The sequence below is a fragment of the Mustela erminea genome, chromosome 3, assembly GCF_009829155.1.
Source record: "Mustela erminea isolate mMusErm1 chromosome 3, mMusErm1.Pri, whole genome shotgun sequence".
Classification (NCBI taxonomy): Eukaryota; Metazoa; Chordata; class Mammalia; order Carnivora; family Mustelidae; genus Mustela; species Mustela erminea.
Window position 1 is genome coordinate 8,455,172 of NC_045616.1, and position 19,044 is coordinate 8,474,215.

Consider the following 19,044-nt stretch of genomic DNA (forward strand, 5'->3'; position numbering starts at 1 on the left):
TATTTTAAATCATTAGTTCATTTTGAGTAATTTTTGTGAATGGTGTAAAATAGGGGTCTAGTTTTATTTTGTTTTACATGTGAATATTCAGTTTTCTCAGTACCATTTATTGAGGAAATTGTCTTTTCTCTACTGAGTAATGTTAGCTTCCTTATCTAAGTAACTAAGTATCTAAATAAGTAACTAATACTTTAAGTATTAGTTAACCATATTCACATGGCTTTATTTCTGTGTTCTTGATTCTGTTCCATTGATATATGTGTCTGTTTTTATGTCAGTACCATACTGTTTTGATTACTATAGCTTTATAATGCCATTTGAAATCAGGAAGTGTGATGCCTATAGCTGCATTCTTCTCTCTCATGACTACTCTAGCTATTTGGGAGATTTTTGTGCTTCATACAAATTTTAGAATTTTCTTTTTTCCCACTTAAAAATGCCACTGGAGTCTTGATATAGATTGTATTGAATCTATAGATGGCTTTGGATAGAATGGACATTTTAATAATATTAATTATTTTTTTAATATGGTTACTTTTTAAAGATGATTGATTGATTGATTGACTGAGAGAGCATGAGAGGGAAGGGCTGAGGGAGAGGGAGAGTAAGAGTATCTCAATCTTACTTCACACTAACTGTAGAGCCCAACACAGAGCTCGATCTGAACCAAAACCAGGAGTTAAAACACTTAATTGAGTGCACCACCCAGGTGCCCCAATAATATTAATTCTAATCCATGAACCAGGGTATCGTTACATTTATTTGTCTCATCTTCAATTTTGTAGATTTTAGTAGAGATCTCTCCATTCCTTGGTTAAACTTATTCTTAAATAGTTTATTGTTTTTGATGTTATTGAAAATGAGATACTTTTAAAAATCTCATTTTCAGATAATTCATTATAGAAATAGTACTAATTTTTGTATATTAATGTTGTATCCCACAGCTTTACTGAATCCATTGATTAGATTTTTTTAAAAGAATTACCTACTTATTTATTTGATAGAGAGAGAAATCAGAAATAGGCAGAGAGGCAGGTAGAGAGAGAAGGGGAAGCAGGCTCCCTGCTGGGCAAAGAGTTCAATGCGGGCCTCGATTCCAGGACCCTGAGACTATGACCTGAGCCAAAGGCAGAGGCTTAACCCACTGAGCCACCGAGGTGCAGGCTGTAACTGTTTTTTGGTTGAGTCTTTTGGATTTTCTATCTATAAAATCAAGTCAACTGTAAAAGTCATATTTACTTCTCCTTTCCAATTCTGAGGACTTTTATTTCTTTTTGTTTCCTGCTGGCTCTGGCCAGGATTTCCCAGACTATGTTGAATAGGAGTGCAGGGAATGAGTACTCTTGTTTTGTTCCTGACCACAGAGAAAAAACTTTCAACCTTTCACCATTGACCAAGATGTTAGCTCTGTGCTCACCATATATTGTTTTTATTATGTTGTGGTACATTCCTTCTATGCTTAATTTGTTAAAAGTTTTAATAATGAATGGATGTTGAGTTTTATTAAATGTCTATTCCGCTTCTATTAAGAGGATCAAATGTATTTTCTTCCTGTTCTTTCTTTTTAGATTTATTTTTTTAAATTTCTTTTTTAAATTTAAATTTCTTTTTTAAATTCTTTTCAAAATTTCTAGAATGCACTCTTTATGCACCCCACCCAATGCTCCATGCAATACGTGCTCTCCATAATACCCACCACTGGATCAAATGAATTTTATCTTTCATTTTATTACTGTTACTTATTACATTCATTGATTTTCATATGTGGAAACCATCTTGGAATCTTAGGGATAAATTCCACTTGACATAATTAATCTTTTACATATGCTGCCCAATTCTGTTTACTATTATTTTGTTGAAAATTTTTGCTCTATATTCATGAGGAACATGGACCTCCGGTTTTCTTATAGTGTCTGGTTTGTTAACATCAGGGTAATGTTAGTCTCAAAAATGACTTTGAGAGTATTCCTTTCTCTGAATTTTTGGGGGAAAGTTTGTCACCATTGAAGCCATCTGTTCCTGACTCTTTCTTTGTGGGGAAATTTTTGATTATTGGTTCAATCTCCTTTCTAGTAGTTGTTCTGCTCACATTATTTCTTCTTTGTTCAGTTTTGGTAAGTTGTATGTTTCTAAGAATTTTTCCGTTTCTTCTGGGTTGTCCAGTTTGTTGGTTATAGTTGTTGTTGTTCTTCCTTTTTTTTTTTTGAATTTTTAAATTTAAATTCTGGTTAGTTAACAATAGTGTAATATAGGTTTAAGGAGTAGAATTCAGTGATTCATCACTTACATCAACACCCAGTGCTCATCAAAACAAGGGCCCTCCTTAACACTCATCACCAATTTAGCCCATCCCCACCCACCACCCTCCATCAACCCTTAGTTTGTTTTCTATAGTTAACAATCTCTTGTGATTTGCATCCCTTTCTCTTTTCCCCCTCCCCTTATGTTCATCTATATTGTTTCGTAAATTCCACATGTGAGTGAGATCATACAGTACTTGTCTTTCTGTGACTGACTTATTTCACTTAGCATGATACACTCTAGCTCCATCCACATCATTGCAAATGATAAGATTTCATTCTTTTTGATGGCTGAGCAATAGTCCATTGTGTGTGTGTGTGTGTGTGTGTGTGTGTATGTATATATGTATACCCCACATCTTTATCCATTCATCAGTCATTGTATATTTGGGCTCTTCCCATAGTTTGGCAATTGTTGATAATGTTGTTATGAACATCAGGGTGCATGTGCCCCCTTCAAATCCGGTTTTTTTTTTTTTTTTTTTTTTTTTTAGTGTCTCCAAAGCATAGAACTAAGGGCCATCTAACATTCTTTTATTTTTTAAAATATTTTATTTCTTTATTTATTAGAGAGCACAAACAGTGGGAGGATCAGGCAGAAGGAAAAGCAGGCTCCCTATGAGCAAGGAGCCCAATGTGGAACACGGTTCTGAGATCAAGACCCAAGCCAAAGGCAGATGCTTAACTGACTGAACCTGTCCCCAAATCTGTATTTTTATATCTTTTGGGTAAATGCCTAGAAGTACAATTGTGGGGTTGTAAGGTAGTTTTATTTTTAACTTTTTGAGGAATCTCCATACTACTTTACAGAGTGGCTACACCAGTTTACATTCCTATCAACAGCATAAGAGGGCTTACCTTTCTCCACATCCTTGCCAACATCTGTTGATTCCTGTGCTTTTTAGCCATTCTGACAGGTGTGGGGTGCTCTCATCATGGTTTTGATTTGTAGTTCCCTGAAGGTGGGAAATACTGAACATCTATATCATGAGTCTATTGGTGATCTGGATGTCTTCTTTGGAAAAATGTCTATTCATGTCTTCTGCCCATTGTTTTTTAAATAATTTTTTATTTTTTATAAACATATATTTTTATCCCCAGGGGTACAGGTCTGTGAATCACCAGGTTTAAACACTTCACAGCACTCACCAAAGCACATACCCTCCCCAGCGTCCATAATCTCACCCCCTTCTCCCAAACCCCCTCCCCCCAGCAACCCTCAGTTTGTTTTGTGAGATTAAGAGTCACTTATGGTTTGTCTCCCTCCCAATCCCATCTTGCTTCATTGATTCTTCTCCTACCCACTTAAGCCCCCATGTTGCATCACCACTTCCTCATATCAGGGAGATCATATGATAGTTGTCTTTCTCTGCTTGACTTATTTCGCTAAGCATGATACGCTCTACTCCCATCCACATTGTCGCAATGGCAAGATTTCATTTCTTTTGATGGCTCCAGAGTATTCCATTGTGTATATATACCACATCTTCTTGATCCATTCATCTGTTGATGGACATCTAGGTTCTTTCCATAATTTGGCTATTGTGGACATTGCTGCTATAAACATTCGGGTGCATGTGCCCCTTTGGATCACTACATTTGTATCTTTAGGGTAAATACCCAATAGTGCAATTGCTGGGTCATAGGGCAGTTCTATTTTCAACATTTTGAGGAACCTCCATGCTGTTTTCCAGAGTGGCTGCACCAGCTTGCATTCCCACCAACAGTGTAGGAGGGTTCCCCTTTCTCCGCATCCTCGCCAGCATCTGTCATTTCCTGACTTGTTGATTTTAGCCATTCTGACTGGTGTGAGGTGATATCTCATTGTGGTTTTGATTTGTATTTCCCTGATGTCGAGTGATATGGAGCACTTTTTCATGTGTCTGTTGGCCATCTGGATGTCTTCTTTGCAGAAATGTCTGATCATGTCCTCTGCCCATTTCTTGATTGGATTATTTGTTCTTTGGGTGTTGAGTTTGCTAAGTTCTTTATAGATTCTGGACACTAGTCCTTTATCTGATATGTCGTTTGCAAATATCTTCTCCCATTCTGTCAGTTGTCTTTTGATTTTGTTAACTGTTTCCTTTGCTGTGCAAAAGCTTTTGATCTTGATGAAATCCCAATAGTTCATTTTTGCCCTTGCTTCCCTTGCCTTTGGCGTTGTTCCTAGGAAGATGTTGCTGCGGCTGAGGTCGAAGAGGTTGTTGCCTGTGTTCTCCTCAAGGATTTTGATGGATTCCTTTCGCACATTGAGGTCCTTCATCCATTTTGAGTCTATTTTTGTGTGTGGTGTAAGGAAATGGTCCAATTTCATTTTTCTGCATGTGGCTGTCCAATTTTCCCAGCACCATTTATTGAAGAGGCTGTCTTTTTTCCATTGGACATTCTTTCCTGCTTTGTCGAAGATTAGTTGACTGTAGAGTTGAGGGTCTATTTCTGGGCTCTCTATTATGTTCCTTTTTTTTTTTTTTTTGTCAGAGAGAGAGAGAGCGTGAACACAGGCAGACAGAATGGCAGGCAGAGGCAGAGGGAGAAGCAGACTCCCTGCCGAGCAAGGAGCCCGATGTGGGACTCGATCCCAGGACGCTGGGATCATGACCTGAGCCGAAGGCAGCTGCTTAACCAACTGAGCCACCCAGGCATCCCACTGTTCCATTTTTTAACTGGGTTATTTGTATTTGGGTATTGAGTTTGATATTTCTTTGTAGATTTTGGATACCAACTCTTTATCAGATGTCATTTTCAAATCTTCTCCCGTTCTGAACATTGACTTTTAGGTTTTTTTTGACTGTTTCCTCACTCTTCAGAAGGTTTTTAACTAGATGAAGTCCCAATGGTTAATTTTTGTCTTTGTTTCCCTCACCTCTGGAGACATGTCTAGCAAGAAGTTCCTGCAGCTGAGGTCAAATAAATTGCTTCATTTTTTCCTTTCTAGGATTTTGGTGGTTTCTTTTCTCACATTGAGGTCTTTCATCTATTTTGAGTTTATATTTGTGTATGGTGTAAGAGAATGGTCCAGTTTCATTCATCTATGTGTGGCCATCCAATTTTCCCAGCACTGTTTGTTGAAGAGACCATCTTTCTCCATTGCATGCTCTTTCCTGTTTTGTTGAAGATTAGTTGACCATAAAGATGAGGGTCAATTTCTGGGTTCTCCATTCTGTTCCATGAATCTATGCGCCTGTTTTTGTGTGAGTATCTTACTGTCTTGTTGACTACAACTTTGTAATATATCTTGAGGTCTAGAATTGTGATGCTTTCAAGTTTTCTTTTCAGGATTGTTTTGGCTATTCGGCCTCTTTTCTGGTTCCATGCAAATTTTAGAATTGTTTGTTCTAGCTCTCTGAAGAATGCTGGTGTTATTTTGATAGGGGGTTGCTTTAAATGTGTAGATTGCTTTGGGTAGTATAGACATTTTAGCAATGTTTATTCTTCCAGTCTAGTAGATGGATTTTTTCCCCCATTTCTTTGTGTCCTCTTCAATTTCTTTTGTAAGTATTCTATAGTTTTCAGATCTTTTACCTCTTCGATTAGGATTATTCCTAGGTATCTCATTGTTTTTGGTGCAATTATAAATGGGATCAATTCCTTGATTTCTTTTTCTGCTACTTCATTATTGGTATATAGAAATGCAACAGACTTGTGTACACTGATTTTGTGTACAGTGACTTTACTAAATTTGTGTATCAATTCTAGCAATTTTTTTGTGGAGTCTTTTTTATTATATCTTCTTAAATTTATCAAGAATTTATTACCATGCTGACATATACAGATCTACAGATTTAGGCATAATATTACATAGTATACATTACAGTAATTTATTTAGGTTCTTACCAAATGATAACCTTTTGGATGACCTTTTCCCTTTTTATTATTATAAGTAACTATGAAAAAATATATTTATATATATAAATTTATTTATGTGTGGATATTTCTTTTGAGATGGAAACCTATAAACATAATTAATGAAGTCATCCTTTAAGGCATTTTATATTTTGTTAGGTATGGCCACATGTCCTGAATTTTAGGCCTTTATTTTTGGTTGCATTTTGCACTCCCCCCTCCCATATTACATAAGTGCCTCATAGTGAGCAATAGCAAAATTCTTTAATTCTTATAACTTACTCTCCACCGTCATCCTTTGTCCCCTTCTTGCCCTTTCTTTACTGCCTTGTTGAATACTGGGATTTTCCAGAAGGCTGATTAGCCAGTAAACAGAGGAAAAACCTAGATTATCTTTCCTTTCAGTTCCCTTTACCTGCTTCTTTCTTTTTCAAAACACCAGAGGAGTTTTCTAAAATGCAGACTTGATAATATCACACTTTTTCTCAAAAAAATTTCAAAAGGGGACACCTGGGTGACTCAGTTGTTAAGTGTCTGCCTTTGGCTCAGGTCATGATCCCAGGGTCCTGGGACTGAGCCTTGCACTGGGCTCCGGGCTCAGCATGGAGCCTGCTTCTTCCTCTGCCACTCCCCCTGCTTGTATTTCTTCTCTAGCTGCCTATGTCAAATAAATTAAACAAAAACAAAAACAAAAACAAACAAAGAAAAAACCAAACAAACTTCACAAGTTCTTTGAAGTCAAAGTGTAGTTGCTGTGTCTTAGCATAGTACACAAAATTGTCCCTGATCAGCTTTAGATCATTGCTTCTGCCACATCCTTCACTCCATTCTGAGTCATATTTAGTAAGCTTTTAGTTCTAAGAATGTGACCTATTTTACCCTTCCTTCCTTTGCTTACCACTTTCTTTTTGCCTAGTATGCAAATTATTCACCCATCATCATAGTCTATCTAGGAAACTCCTCCTTATTTTTCAAGTAATTTCACAGCTTTTCCATTTAAAAATAAGGACAAAAATGATACCTAAATCTTGGTTTTGTTGTAATTCTATGAGACAATCCCATTTTAAGTCATTATTTCAGCCAAATATTATTATTGTGTAGAAATGAAACAGACTTGTTGCACTTTTATTCCTTAATTTTCTTTCTGACACATTTTTATAACATAAGCATATATTAGTGATTTAAAAAAACCACAATCATTTAACAATATAGTATATGGCAAGATATCTTTACTCAGTGAATGTAGAACTGAGTCAAATGGATTGATTGAGACCAAGATGTGTGATGTTGGTTACATCCCTCTAATCAACTGGATTGCTGGGTAGAACTCATTTGATTGCCTAAACATTTCATTATGCACTCCATGCACCCACCGCTCAGTCTCAATAGTAATTAACATTTTGATAATTGAGATGTGATTTATATTTAACAAAATCACCTTGTGCTACCATTTCGTGCACTGCTAGTCAAACACCTGTTCATAATTCCTTCTAGTCATTTTCTGGAAATGATGGCAAAGCTTGTCATTTTGTAGCTTACAAAATAATTTTTCCTTTCCTTTTGGATGGGTATCTTCAGTTTTCTGGAATGGTCTTCATCTTTGCTGTTCTTCGTCTTCATCTTGTCTGTTCAGGCTGCTGTAACAAAAACACCATGGTCTGGGTGACTCAAACAACAAACATGACTCACAGTTCTGGAGGCTGGAAGCCCAATATCAAGGTGCCTGTAGATCATTTCCTTCCTGGCTTTCAAATAGCCACCTTATTGTTGTGTCTTCACATGACAACAGTGGCAAGGGAACTCTTTGGGGTCTGTTTTATCAGGGCACTAATTCCATCATGAAGACTCCACCCTGATGATGTAATTACTTCTTAAAGTCTGCACTCTTACCATCACAATGAAGGTTAAGATTTCAACATATGATTTCAATATGACACAAACATTTGGCTTGTAATAGCTAATAATCTTGCACATTAATTAAGGACCATCTGATGAAATTATTCTCAGCTGGAAATAAAGTTCTTACTAGAAGTCTTGTCCTGTTTTTTGTTTGTTTGTTTGTTTGTTTGTTTATTTGTTGTTTTTTTTAAATTCATCCATCTTGGGATTTATTCCCCTCTTTGTCTTGCATATTCAGGTTTTTTTTTTTTTTTTTAATTACGATTCATCCCTGACTGCCAAGATGGAAGCCAGTAAGTAGATAAATACTTCTGTTTTCTTTTGACTACCTGCTGGTGCTACTTTCTATGTTTCTATTTTTCCTGATTCTAAAACATCTTGGAACTTATGAACATGTTATTGTTAAGAATTCCTTCAGGAAGGAATGTGACTGCATGAGATGTTGTTAAGTCAAGGTTTTGTTGAAGGCCTAGCATAAGTGGCTTTCTGTGTACTGTATACCCACCTCTTAGCTTCTGTGCTAGAGGGATGCAGCTCTCTCTCCTAAAACCCTCATGTTCTGTTGGGTGAGAGAATATATTCAATTTGACCCAAATGCAGCACACCAAATTTCTTAGTCCCACTGAGTGTAATAAAAATCTAGAGCTCTAAACTCTGAGAGTCCCCTACCAGTGCAGAAGGAAGGGTGATACGGATAGAAGGGCCACAGAAGAGGGATGGCCCTATAAGGCTTAAATTCATGTCTTTTCCCACTAAACACTTGCTCTTTCAACTTAAGAGAAACATAGGATTCAATAAACCTGATTTCTAGTCTGCAAAAGACACATAATAGTTACAGCTGCACTGCTGCCTTACTCAGTTAATGTGAGAATCCAATAAGGCAACTCTTTGCAATGTTGTTGGAATTATCAGTGAAGGATAATTTGGGATGTATTTCTGGTAGGTGTGGTGGTAAAGAGCATGCATGGCAGAGGTAATATGTGTAAGAAGGGAGAAGAATGTAAAAGATGGAAGAAGAATATGTAAGAAATCTGAATCCGTTTGCTTTTTCTGTCTCTTCCACCAATCCCAGCAGAGCAGCCACTGTGACTATTATTTGTCTCTCTTATGGGTTCAGAGACAGAGAGTCATGCTTTCCTCAGATTATATCCAAGAGGCTGGGTCCTGACCTTGAAGGAGAAGGATGCAGCTTTTTAAAAAAAAATTTTTTTTTAAGATTTAATTTATTTGAGAGAAAGAGGGAAAGAGAGAGAGAGAGAGAGAAAGAGAGAGAGAGAGAGAGAGAGAACCAGTTTGGAGTGGGGGGCAGAGAGAGGGAGAAGCAGACTCTCCACTGAGCCTGACATGGGGCTTGATCACAGGACACTGGGACAACAATCTGAGCCAAAGGCAGATGCTTCACCAACTGAGCCACCCAAGTGCCCTAAGGATGCACTTTTTAGATGAGATTTGATTCCTGTGCTAAGATAGCTTTGCAGTGTTCAAGAAAGGCTGAACATTGAGGCCTCATTTCCTTGTTCCTTCTCCAGGTTGATGAATTCTGGCCTTACATCAGGTTGTTGTCCAGCTTTGTCATCAGTGCTCAGCACTAACCAGAAGCTCACACACCTTTACCTACGGGGCAATTCTCTTGGAGACACGGGAGTTAAGCTACTCTGTGAGGGCCTCTTGCACCCCAACTGTAAGCTTCAGATATTGGAGTAAGTCCCTAATTATAGTGATGGGGATGCATGGTGGCTAAGGTGGGGGGAATGATGGTGGGATGATTTTCATCTGAGAAGTGATGGTGATCTCCTAAGATTTGGCTTATTGCAGGATCATGGGACTGGGAGGAGTTCTATTTCTTGGTGGTATAAAGGTAAAAACTGGATTTCATCACAAAAGAATGGGGCAATATGGCACTTGTGTTTAAGGGAAATTTGGAGAGAGCCATAGAATTTTGGAAAAATCAGTTCAAAAACGATTACTGATTGGAAATGCACAATCCAGGAGACTGGAAAAAATGCCTTCATCTGAAAAAGGGAGAAGGATAACCACAGGCACATAAAATTGTTCCAAATTCATTAATCCTGTGCTTTTTGTGCATTTGAAACATTGCAGGCTGAGATCTGGGGGGTCTAGGAGGATAGGTAAGGGGACATTTTCCTTAAATCACCATCTTTCTTGCAGATTAGATGGCTGTAGCCTCACCTCACACTGTTGCTGGGATCTTTCCACACTTCTGACCTCCAATAGGAGCCTGCGGGAATTGAGCCTGGGCAGTAATGACCTGGGTGATCTAGGGGTCATGCTGCTCTGTGAAGTGTTAAAACAGCAGGGCTGCCTCCTAAAAAGCCTGAAGTAAGTATGCTTTGAACATATTTATATGGCAGTGTTCAGAGTACTAAGGACAAGTTGATGAGTTATCAAAACCCAGGATGTCTTCATTTGTATTCAAAGAGTGAGGTTGGATCTGTGTCTATTGTTGCAGACTTTTTTGTGATTCACAAACCACATATTTAACTTCATCCAGACAGTTAGATAATTAAGATTCAGTTGGGTGTCAAAAGAGTTTCCATTTATATTCCTGAAAGAAATCCAAGTCCCAGTGAAAGTGGCCAAATAAAATTATATGACCCTGAAAGGGACCAAAGGTACTTCGTAGACCTAGAGCAGTCCATGGTTCCTCTTAATTGCAAAGGTCTTTGCACAGTGGGGGTGTTCTTAGAATTTGAAAATGAGAAAAGAAAGTTCCAGAAATGTCAAGATTAGAAATTCCATAAGCCAGTTTATGTGCATTGTGTTGTGTCTCATTACTGGTGATACCACTGGTATTCATTACCTCTCCAGTAAGAGCTTCCTAGTGAGTCCTGTACCTTTGTCAACCCTGATAATCACGTTCTTGCCAGAAGAACTTCCCTCACTTGGCTTTAGGGGCCACACCTTCTCCACACTGGATTTTTTTCTCCTTCATTTGCTATTTCTGCTCAGTCTCCTTTTGTGGATTCTCTTTATCATCCTGACCTGCACATGCTGAAACACCAGGACTCAATCATTGAGCTATTTTTTTTTCTCTATACTTTATCCCATGTTGATATCATCCAGTGTTCTGGCTTTATCATATATATGCTGTGCCAGCCAATTTATACCTGCATGAATTCCATGTCAAAATGTTAGTCTGACCTTTCCATTTTATGTCTAATAAATGTGCTAAACTTTACATGTCCAAATACAAACCTATATTGGCCCCTCTCCTGCCTCTTCCTTATCTCAAGTCAATGGTTACTCAGTGAGAATTGCTCAAGCCAAACACAAACAAAACAATGCCACAAAAACAACAAAAAACCCCATCACTCTAGGTCAACTTTCTTATATGCACATTAGCTCATTGGCATGTCCTGTTTGTTCTGCTTCCATATCATGCCAGCTTCATGACTCCTACCCTAGTTCAAGCCACTGTCCCCCTTGTCTGAATTGTTCCAATGGCTCCTTCCAGGCTACTCTGCATCTATTAGTATCCTGACGATGGCAGATGGAGGGTGCAGCTAAAACAGGAGCAAGTGATTATATCATTCCTACCCATGTGCCCTAGTGACTCCCTATCACATTGAAAGTAACATCCACAAATCCATGGCAATGCCTAAGGCCTCCTTTGATCCCCCTCTGCTCTTTCTGCAAATTCATTGTCTCCTAATCCATGTTCCTTCTGCTCCACACACACTGATTTTGCAGTTTTCCAAAAATATGGTCACCTCCAGAACTTGGCATTTCCTGTTCCCTCTGCCTGAACCTCTCTCCCCTTTGATATCCATGTGTCTTGTTCCCATGTATCCTTAAATTCTCTGCTTCGACGTCTTCTTCTGTGTCTGTCTCTGACCATCCTACTGAAAATAACAGTCCAGCATATTCCCCTCTTTTTCGCTTATTTTCCTCCGCAGTGTGATCACCATCATACATACCTGCTACATCACTTTCTTGCTTATTTGTTATCTATATCTTACTCAAATAATATAAATTCTATTAGTCCTGGGCTTCTGTTCTAGTTCATGACCTCAAGGCTGAGAACCAGTTGGAATTCAGGCTCAAATAAACAGAAGTGTGCATCCTTATGTAGAGACAGTGGAACACAGGTACTGCAGGAAAAGCCAACATTCTAAGAGTGAAGAGAAATAGAACGAAAAAGGGAAGGGTAGGCCAGGATGAAGCTGAGACAATGCTGTATCTGAAGTCACTGACCTAGCCCTGAGGGACACTCTGCAGATGAGGGATAGGCTTCAAACTGACTAAGGAACCTCTGGATACAATCAACCTGTCTCATTAGCTCAGGGTGCCTTAAACAACAGATATTTATTGCTCACAGTTTTGAATATGGGAAGTCTAAGATCACAGTGCCAACCAATTCAGGTTCTGGTGAGAGTTTTCTTCCAGGCTTGCAGATGGCTGTCTTTTACCCATGTACTTACGTGGAAGAGAGAGACAGAGACAGAGACACTGTGTGCCCTCACATCTCTTACCTTAGTGATCTCATTGTGATGACCCACTCCCATGACCTCATCTAACCTTAACTATATCCTAAATGTCCCATTTCAAATACCATCATATGAGGGATTAGGGCTTCTGTATAGGAATTTTGAAGAATCACAAACATTCAATCCATAACACAACCAAATAAAGATTGGTAAAAATGGTGCAGGACAAATGGTGTGATTTCTTAGCTAAGTTGCAAGGGAAACAAGAAGAAAAGAGACAAGAGGGAAGAAATTATATATCAAAGAAGACTTGAGAGGCATACAAAACAGTTGCAATGTGGGAGCTTTACTTGGCTCCTGATTAAATGAACCTAATATAAAAAATGTATCAGCTAATCGAGGAAATTTAAATGCTGACTGGACATATATTGATATTAAGGAATCAGTGTTAACTTTTTAAGTGTGATATTGGCATTGGTGGTTGTGTTTCTAAAAACCTTCATTTAGTGTCACATAGTGCAACATTTATAGATGCATGCAATGCTGTTTGTAATAATCCATTGGGTGGGTGATAGATGAAACAAGATTGACCATGAGTTATTTTTTTTAATGTATTTTTTAAAAAGATTTTATTTACTTATTTGAGAGACAAAGATTGAGAGAGAGCAAGAGCATGAGCAGGGGAGGAGGGTAGAGGGAGAAGGAGAAGCAGACCCCTCACTGAGCAGGGAGCCTGATGACATGGTAGTCAATTCCAGGACCTTGGGATCATAACCTGAGCTGAAGGCGGATGCTTAACTGACTGAACTCCCCAGGCGTCCCTGGCAATGGGTTATTAATTGTCAAATTTGGGTAATAGGCATAGGGATTAACTCATTCTCTCTAAATTAACATGTTTAAATATTTCCAAACTTGAAGGTTAAAAATATAACATAAAAACAATAGGCATGAAGTGTAGCATTGGAGAGCTTAGAAGTATGTTAGGTTAAGGAAAGTAAGGAGATGAGGTTTTTAAGGCAAAACTCTGAGAGTGCTCTCTGAAGAATATAACACAAGGCTGTCAATTTGTTCTTACAGGTTATGTGAAATGTATTTCAATTATGATACAAAATGTGCATTAGAAACACTTCAAGAAGAAAAGCCCGAGTTGAGCATTGTCTTTGAGCCCTTTTGGTAGTGATAGATGCCGGCTACCAGATGCAAGCATTTTGGCTCCCTGTCATCCAGGTGTGGAGAAGTGAGAATGAGCACTCCCCCAACCAAGGTGAAGACCATCACTCCACGACTCCTCTGGTCCAGGGTGGGACAGCGAAATCTTGCCGATGGTGTGTTTTACAAGAGAAGCATCTCCTTTCCCCTGGCTTGAAGACACCAGGACAATGAAATCATCCAAATGAGGTGGTTCTCATTATAGAACCTTAGAGGATATGTTCCTGTTGGTGACCTCATATAACTAACTCATGTAATAAAGCACTTTTTCTGTTTTTCTCTTCTTACTCTCTCTAAATCTCCTTTCCCTCATACCCTTTTTACCCATCTTTGTTCTGTTTACCTTCACCCATATCATCATTGTCACACACTCCTATCTTTCTGACTATAACAGAACTAGTAAACTATATGCTATGTTGCAGTTTTGTAGCAGCAACTTATTTATTTTTAATTTTTGTAACAGTTATATTTTCTAATAAAATAATTCATGTTTATTGTAGCTGGTTGAAAAGTGAGAAAATTTAAAACCTTTTTGTATTTATTGATTTAAATAGTCTTTCCCTTAATTAATTAATTTTATTTTTAAATTATTTATTACTATTATGTGCAATGATAGTACATCATTAGTTTTTAATGAACAACGATTCATTAGTTGCATATAACACACAGTGCTCATCACAACATGTGCCCTCCTTAATACCCATCACCCAGCTACCCCATCCCCCATGTCCTCCCTTTTTTAACTCTCAGTTAGTTTCCTGGAGTCGAGTCTTTCATAGTTTGTCTCCCTCTCTGATTTCTTCCAATTCAGTTTTCCCTCCCTTCTCCTGTGCTTTTACTTAGTTTCCACATATGAGTGAAACCATCTGATAACTGTCTTTCTCTGCTTGACTTATTTCATTTAGCATAATTTCCTCCAGTTCTGTCCATGTTGATGTTAATGCTGGGTATTCATCCTTTCTGATGGCTGAGTAATACTCCATTGTATATATGAACCACATCTTCTTTATCCATTCATCTGTTGAAGGGCATCTTATTTCCTCCCACAATTTGGGTATTGTGGACATTGCTGCTATGAATATTTGGATGTATGTGCCCATTCTTTTCACTACATCTTTATCTTTTGGGTAAATACCTAGTAGTGTAATTACTGCATCCTAAGGTAATTCTATTATTAATAACCTGAAAAAACCTCCATACTGTTTTCCAGAGTGGCTGTACCAGCTTGCATTCTACCAACAGTGTAAGAGAGTTACCCTTTCTCTACATCCTCACCCACACTTGTTTCCTGTCTTTTTAATTTTTGCCATTCTAATGGGAGTAAGGTAGTATCTCATTGTGGTTTTGATTTGTATTTCCCTGATGGCTAGTGATGTTGAACATTTTTTCATTTGTTTGTTAGCCATTTGTATGTCTTCTTTTTGGAGATATGTCTGTTCAACTCTTCTGCCCATTTATCCATTTATTGACTGGGTTATTTATTTTTTGGGTGTTGAGTTTGAGAAGTTCTTTATAGATCTGGATACCAGTCTTTTATCCATAATATCATTTGCAATTATTTTTCCCATTCTGTGGATTGCCTCTTTGTTTTGTTGACTATTTCTTTTGCTGTGCAAAAGCTTTTTATCTTGATGAAGTCCTAATAGTTCATTTTTACTTTTGTTTCCCTTGCCTTTATACATGTGTCTTGAAAGAGATCACTGTGACCAATGTTGAAGAGGTTACTTCTTATGTTCTCCTTTAGGACTTCGATAGATTCCTTTCTCACATTGAGGTCTTTCAACCATTTAGAGTTTACCTTTGTGTATGGTGTAAGTGAATGGTCCAAACTCATTCTTCTGCATGTGGCTGTTCAATTTTCCCAGCACCATTTATTGAAGAGCCTGTCTTTTTTTCCATTGGGTATTCTTTCCTGCTTTGTCAAAGATTAGTTGACCATAGTGATGAGGGTCCATTTCTGGGGTCTCTATTATGTTCCACTGATCTATGTGTCTGTTTGTGTGCTGATATGCTTTCTTGATGATTACAGCTTTGTAATATAGCTTGGAGTCAAGCACTGTAATGCCTGTAGCTTTGGTTTTCTTTTTCAACAATCCCTGGAAAATTTGGGGTCTTTTCTGGTTCCATATAAATTTCAGGATTGTTTATTCTAGCTCTGCAAAAAATGCCAGTGACATTTTGATAGGGATTTCACCGTACGTGTAGATTGCTCTTGGCAGCATAGACATTTAACAATGTTATTCTTCGAACCCATGAGCATGGAATGTATTTCCAACTCTTTGTGTCTTACTCAGTATCTTTCATAAGCATTATGTAGTTTCTAGAATATATATCTTTTATATCTTTGGTAGGTTTGTTCCTAGGTATCTTATGGTTTTTGGTGCTATTGTAAATGGAATTGATTCCTTAATACCTCTTCATACACATTGTTAGTGTAAAGAAATGCAACTGATTTCTGTGTATTGATTTTGTATCCTGACACTTTACTGAATTGTTGTATGAGTTCTAGTAATTTGAGGAGTCTTTTGAGTTTTTCACAAAAAGTATCATGTCATCTGTGAAGAGAGAGTTTGAGTTCTTCTTTGCCAATTTGAATGCCTTTTATTTCTTTTTGTTGTCTGATTGCTGAGGCTAGGACTTCTAGTACTATGAGGAACAAAAGTAGTGAGAATGGGCATCCCTGTCATGTTTCTGGCCTTAAAGAAGAATCTCTCAGTTTTTCCCCATTGAGAATGATAGTTGCTATGGGCTTTTCATAGATGGCCTTTTTGATATTGAAGTATGTCCTCTCTATCCCTACACGCTGAAGAGTTAATCAGGAAAGGATGCTGTATTTTGTCAAATGCTTTTTCTGCATCACTTGAGAGGGCCATATGGTTCTTCTCTTTTCTTTTATTATTGTGCTGTATAACACTGATTGATTTTCAAGTTTAACACTTGCATCCTAGGCATAAATCCCACCTGGTCATGATAGGTAAGACTTTTAATGTACTGTCAGATCCTATTGGCTAGAATCTTGAGTATTTTGGCATCTATCCATGTTCATCAAGGATATTGGTCTGTAAATCTTTCTGATGGGGTCTTTGCCTGGTTTTGGGATCAGGGTAATGCCTCATAAAAGCAGTTTGGAAGTTTTCCTTCTGTTTCTATTTTTTGGAACAGTTTCAGTAGAATAGGTATTATTTCTTTTTTTAAATATTTGGTAGAATTCCCTTGGGAAGCCATCTGGCTCTGGACTTTTGTTTTTTCTTGCTGCTTCAATTTTTTTTTTACATCTGATAATTGGTCTATTCAGTTGTCTATATTTTCCAGTTTCAGTTTTGTTAGTTTGTATATTTCCAGGAAGGCATCCATTTCTTCCAGATTGCTTAATTTGTTCACATATAGTTGCTGGTAATAATTTCTAATAATTGTTTCAATTCCTTGCTGTTAGTCATGATGTCTCCCCTTTCATTCATAATTTTATTAATTTGGGTCCTTTTTTTTTTCTTTTTTCCTGGATAAGTTTGGCCGGTGGTTTATTGGTCTTATTCTTTCATGGAACTAGCTTCTAGTTTCATTGATCTGTCTTACTGTTTTTTTTTCTGGTTTCTATTTCATTGAACTCTGCTCTAATCTTTATTATTTCTCTTCTCCTGCTTGTCTTAGGTTTTGTTTGCTGTTCTTTCTCCTTTAGGTGTGGGGTTAGCTTGTGCCTTTGGGATTTTTCTACTTTATTGAGAGAGGACTGGATGGCTATGTATTTCCCCTTAGGTCCACCTTTGCAGTATCCCATAGGTTTTGGACTGATGTGTTTTCATTCTCATTAGTTTCCATGAATTGTTTAAGTTCTTCTTTGATTCCTTGGTTGACCCATTCATTCTTTAGCATGATGCTCTTTAACTTCCAAATATTTGAATTTCTTCCAAATTTTTTCTTGTGATTGAGTTCAAGTTTCAAAACATTGTGGTCTGATAATATTCAGGGAATAATCACAATCTTTTGGTATCAGTTGAGACCTGATTTGTGACCCAGTATGTGGTCTGTTCTGGAGAAAATTCCATGTGCCCTGGAGAAGAATGAATATTCTTTTATTTTAGGGTGGAATTTTTGTATATATCTATGAAGTCCTTCTGGTCCAATGTGTCAATCAAAGCTCTTGTTTCTTTGTTGATCTGCTTAGATGATGTATCTGTTTTTGTGAGTGGAGTGTTTAGGTCTCCTACTATTAATGTATTATTATCAACGTGATTCTTTTTTTGGTTAACAGTTGACTAGTTGGCTACTCCCATGTTGGGGAATAGATATTTATAATTGTTAGATCTTCTTGTTGGAAAGACCCTTTCAGTATGATACAGTGTCCCTCCGCATCTCTTACTACAGTCTTTGGTTTAAAATCTAATTGTCTGATATGAGAATTACTACACCAGCTTTCTTTTGAGGTCCATTGGCCTGATAAATGGTTCTCCATCCCCCTACTTTCAATCTGGAAGTGTTTTTAGGTTCAAAATAAGTCTCTTGTAGACTATGTAGGGATGGGCCCTGTTTTTTTACCCAATTTGCAATCCTGTGTCATTTCATGGGGGCATTTAGGCCATTCATGTTGAGGGTAACTATCGACAGATAAGAATTTAGTGCCATCATATTGCCTGTAAAATCCCTATTTTTATAGATTATCTCTCTAAATTTCTGGTCCATATTACCTTTGGGATCTTTCTTCTTTTATAACATCTCCCTTGATATTTCTTGCAGGACTGGCTTGGTGGTCATATATTCTTTCAGTTTCCGCACATTCTGGAAACTCTTTATCTCTCCATCCATTCTGGATGACAGCCTTGCTGAATACAGTATTTTTGGCTGCATGTTCTTCTCATTTAGTACCCTGAATATGTCTTGTCAGCCCTTACTGGCTTTCCAGGTTTCTGTAGACATGTCTGATGTTATTCTGATGACCCTCCCTCCATATGTAAGAAATATATTTCCAAAGCTGCTCTCAGGACAGATTACATGGCTCTAAGATGTGAAAGTTTCATTATTATATGTCAGTGTTGCTTTATTTTTATCGATTTTATTTATTTTACTGATCTTGAGAGGGGTCGTCTCTGCCTTTTGGACACGATCACTTGTTTCCTACCCCAAGTTAAGTAAGTTCTCAGCTATGATTTGATCAAATATATCTTCTAGTACTCTCTTTCTCTCCACCCCCTCAGTGATCCTAAGAATTCTGACATTGGAGCATTTCATGGCATCATTGATCTCTCTAAGTCTGTTCCCATGGGCTTCTAGCTGTTTATCTCTATCCTCCTCAGCTTCCTTCCTTTCTATCAGCTTATCTTCTAGAATACCAATTTTTTCTGCCTCATTTA

The 19,044-nt window shown here is 37.7% G+C and overlaps 1 protein-coding gene across 13 annotated transcripts in view; it reads left to right on the plus strand.

Annotated features, from left to right (window-relative positions):
* NLRP3 (NLR family pyrin domain containing 3) overlaps nt 1-14,188 on the plus strand; it is a 46,355-nt gene extending 32,167 nt beyond the window's left edge. For 4 of the 13 annotated variants that reach the window (XM_032335144.1, XM_032335153.1, XM_032335156.1 and 1 more), the window contains 3 exons: nt 9,572-9,742; nt 10,212-10,382; nt 13,718-14,188. In XM_032335144.1, coding sequence (XP_032191035.1) covers nt 9,572-9,742; nt 10,212-10,382; nt 13,718-13,856 — 481 coding nt within the window. In that variant the 3' untranslated portion in view covers nt 13,857-14,188. Of the gene's footprint in view, nt 1-9,571; nt 9,743-10,211; nt 10,383-13,567 lie in introns of those variants that run through there. The other 9 variants (XM_032335146.1, XM_032335150.1, XM_032335157.1 and 6 more) reach the window with 4 other exon arrangements.
* Nucleotides 14,189-19,044: the final 4,856 nt, after the last annotated feature.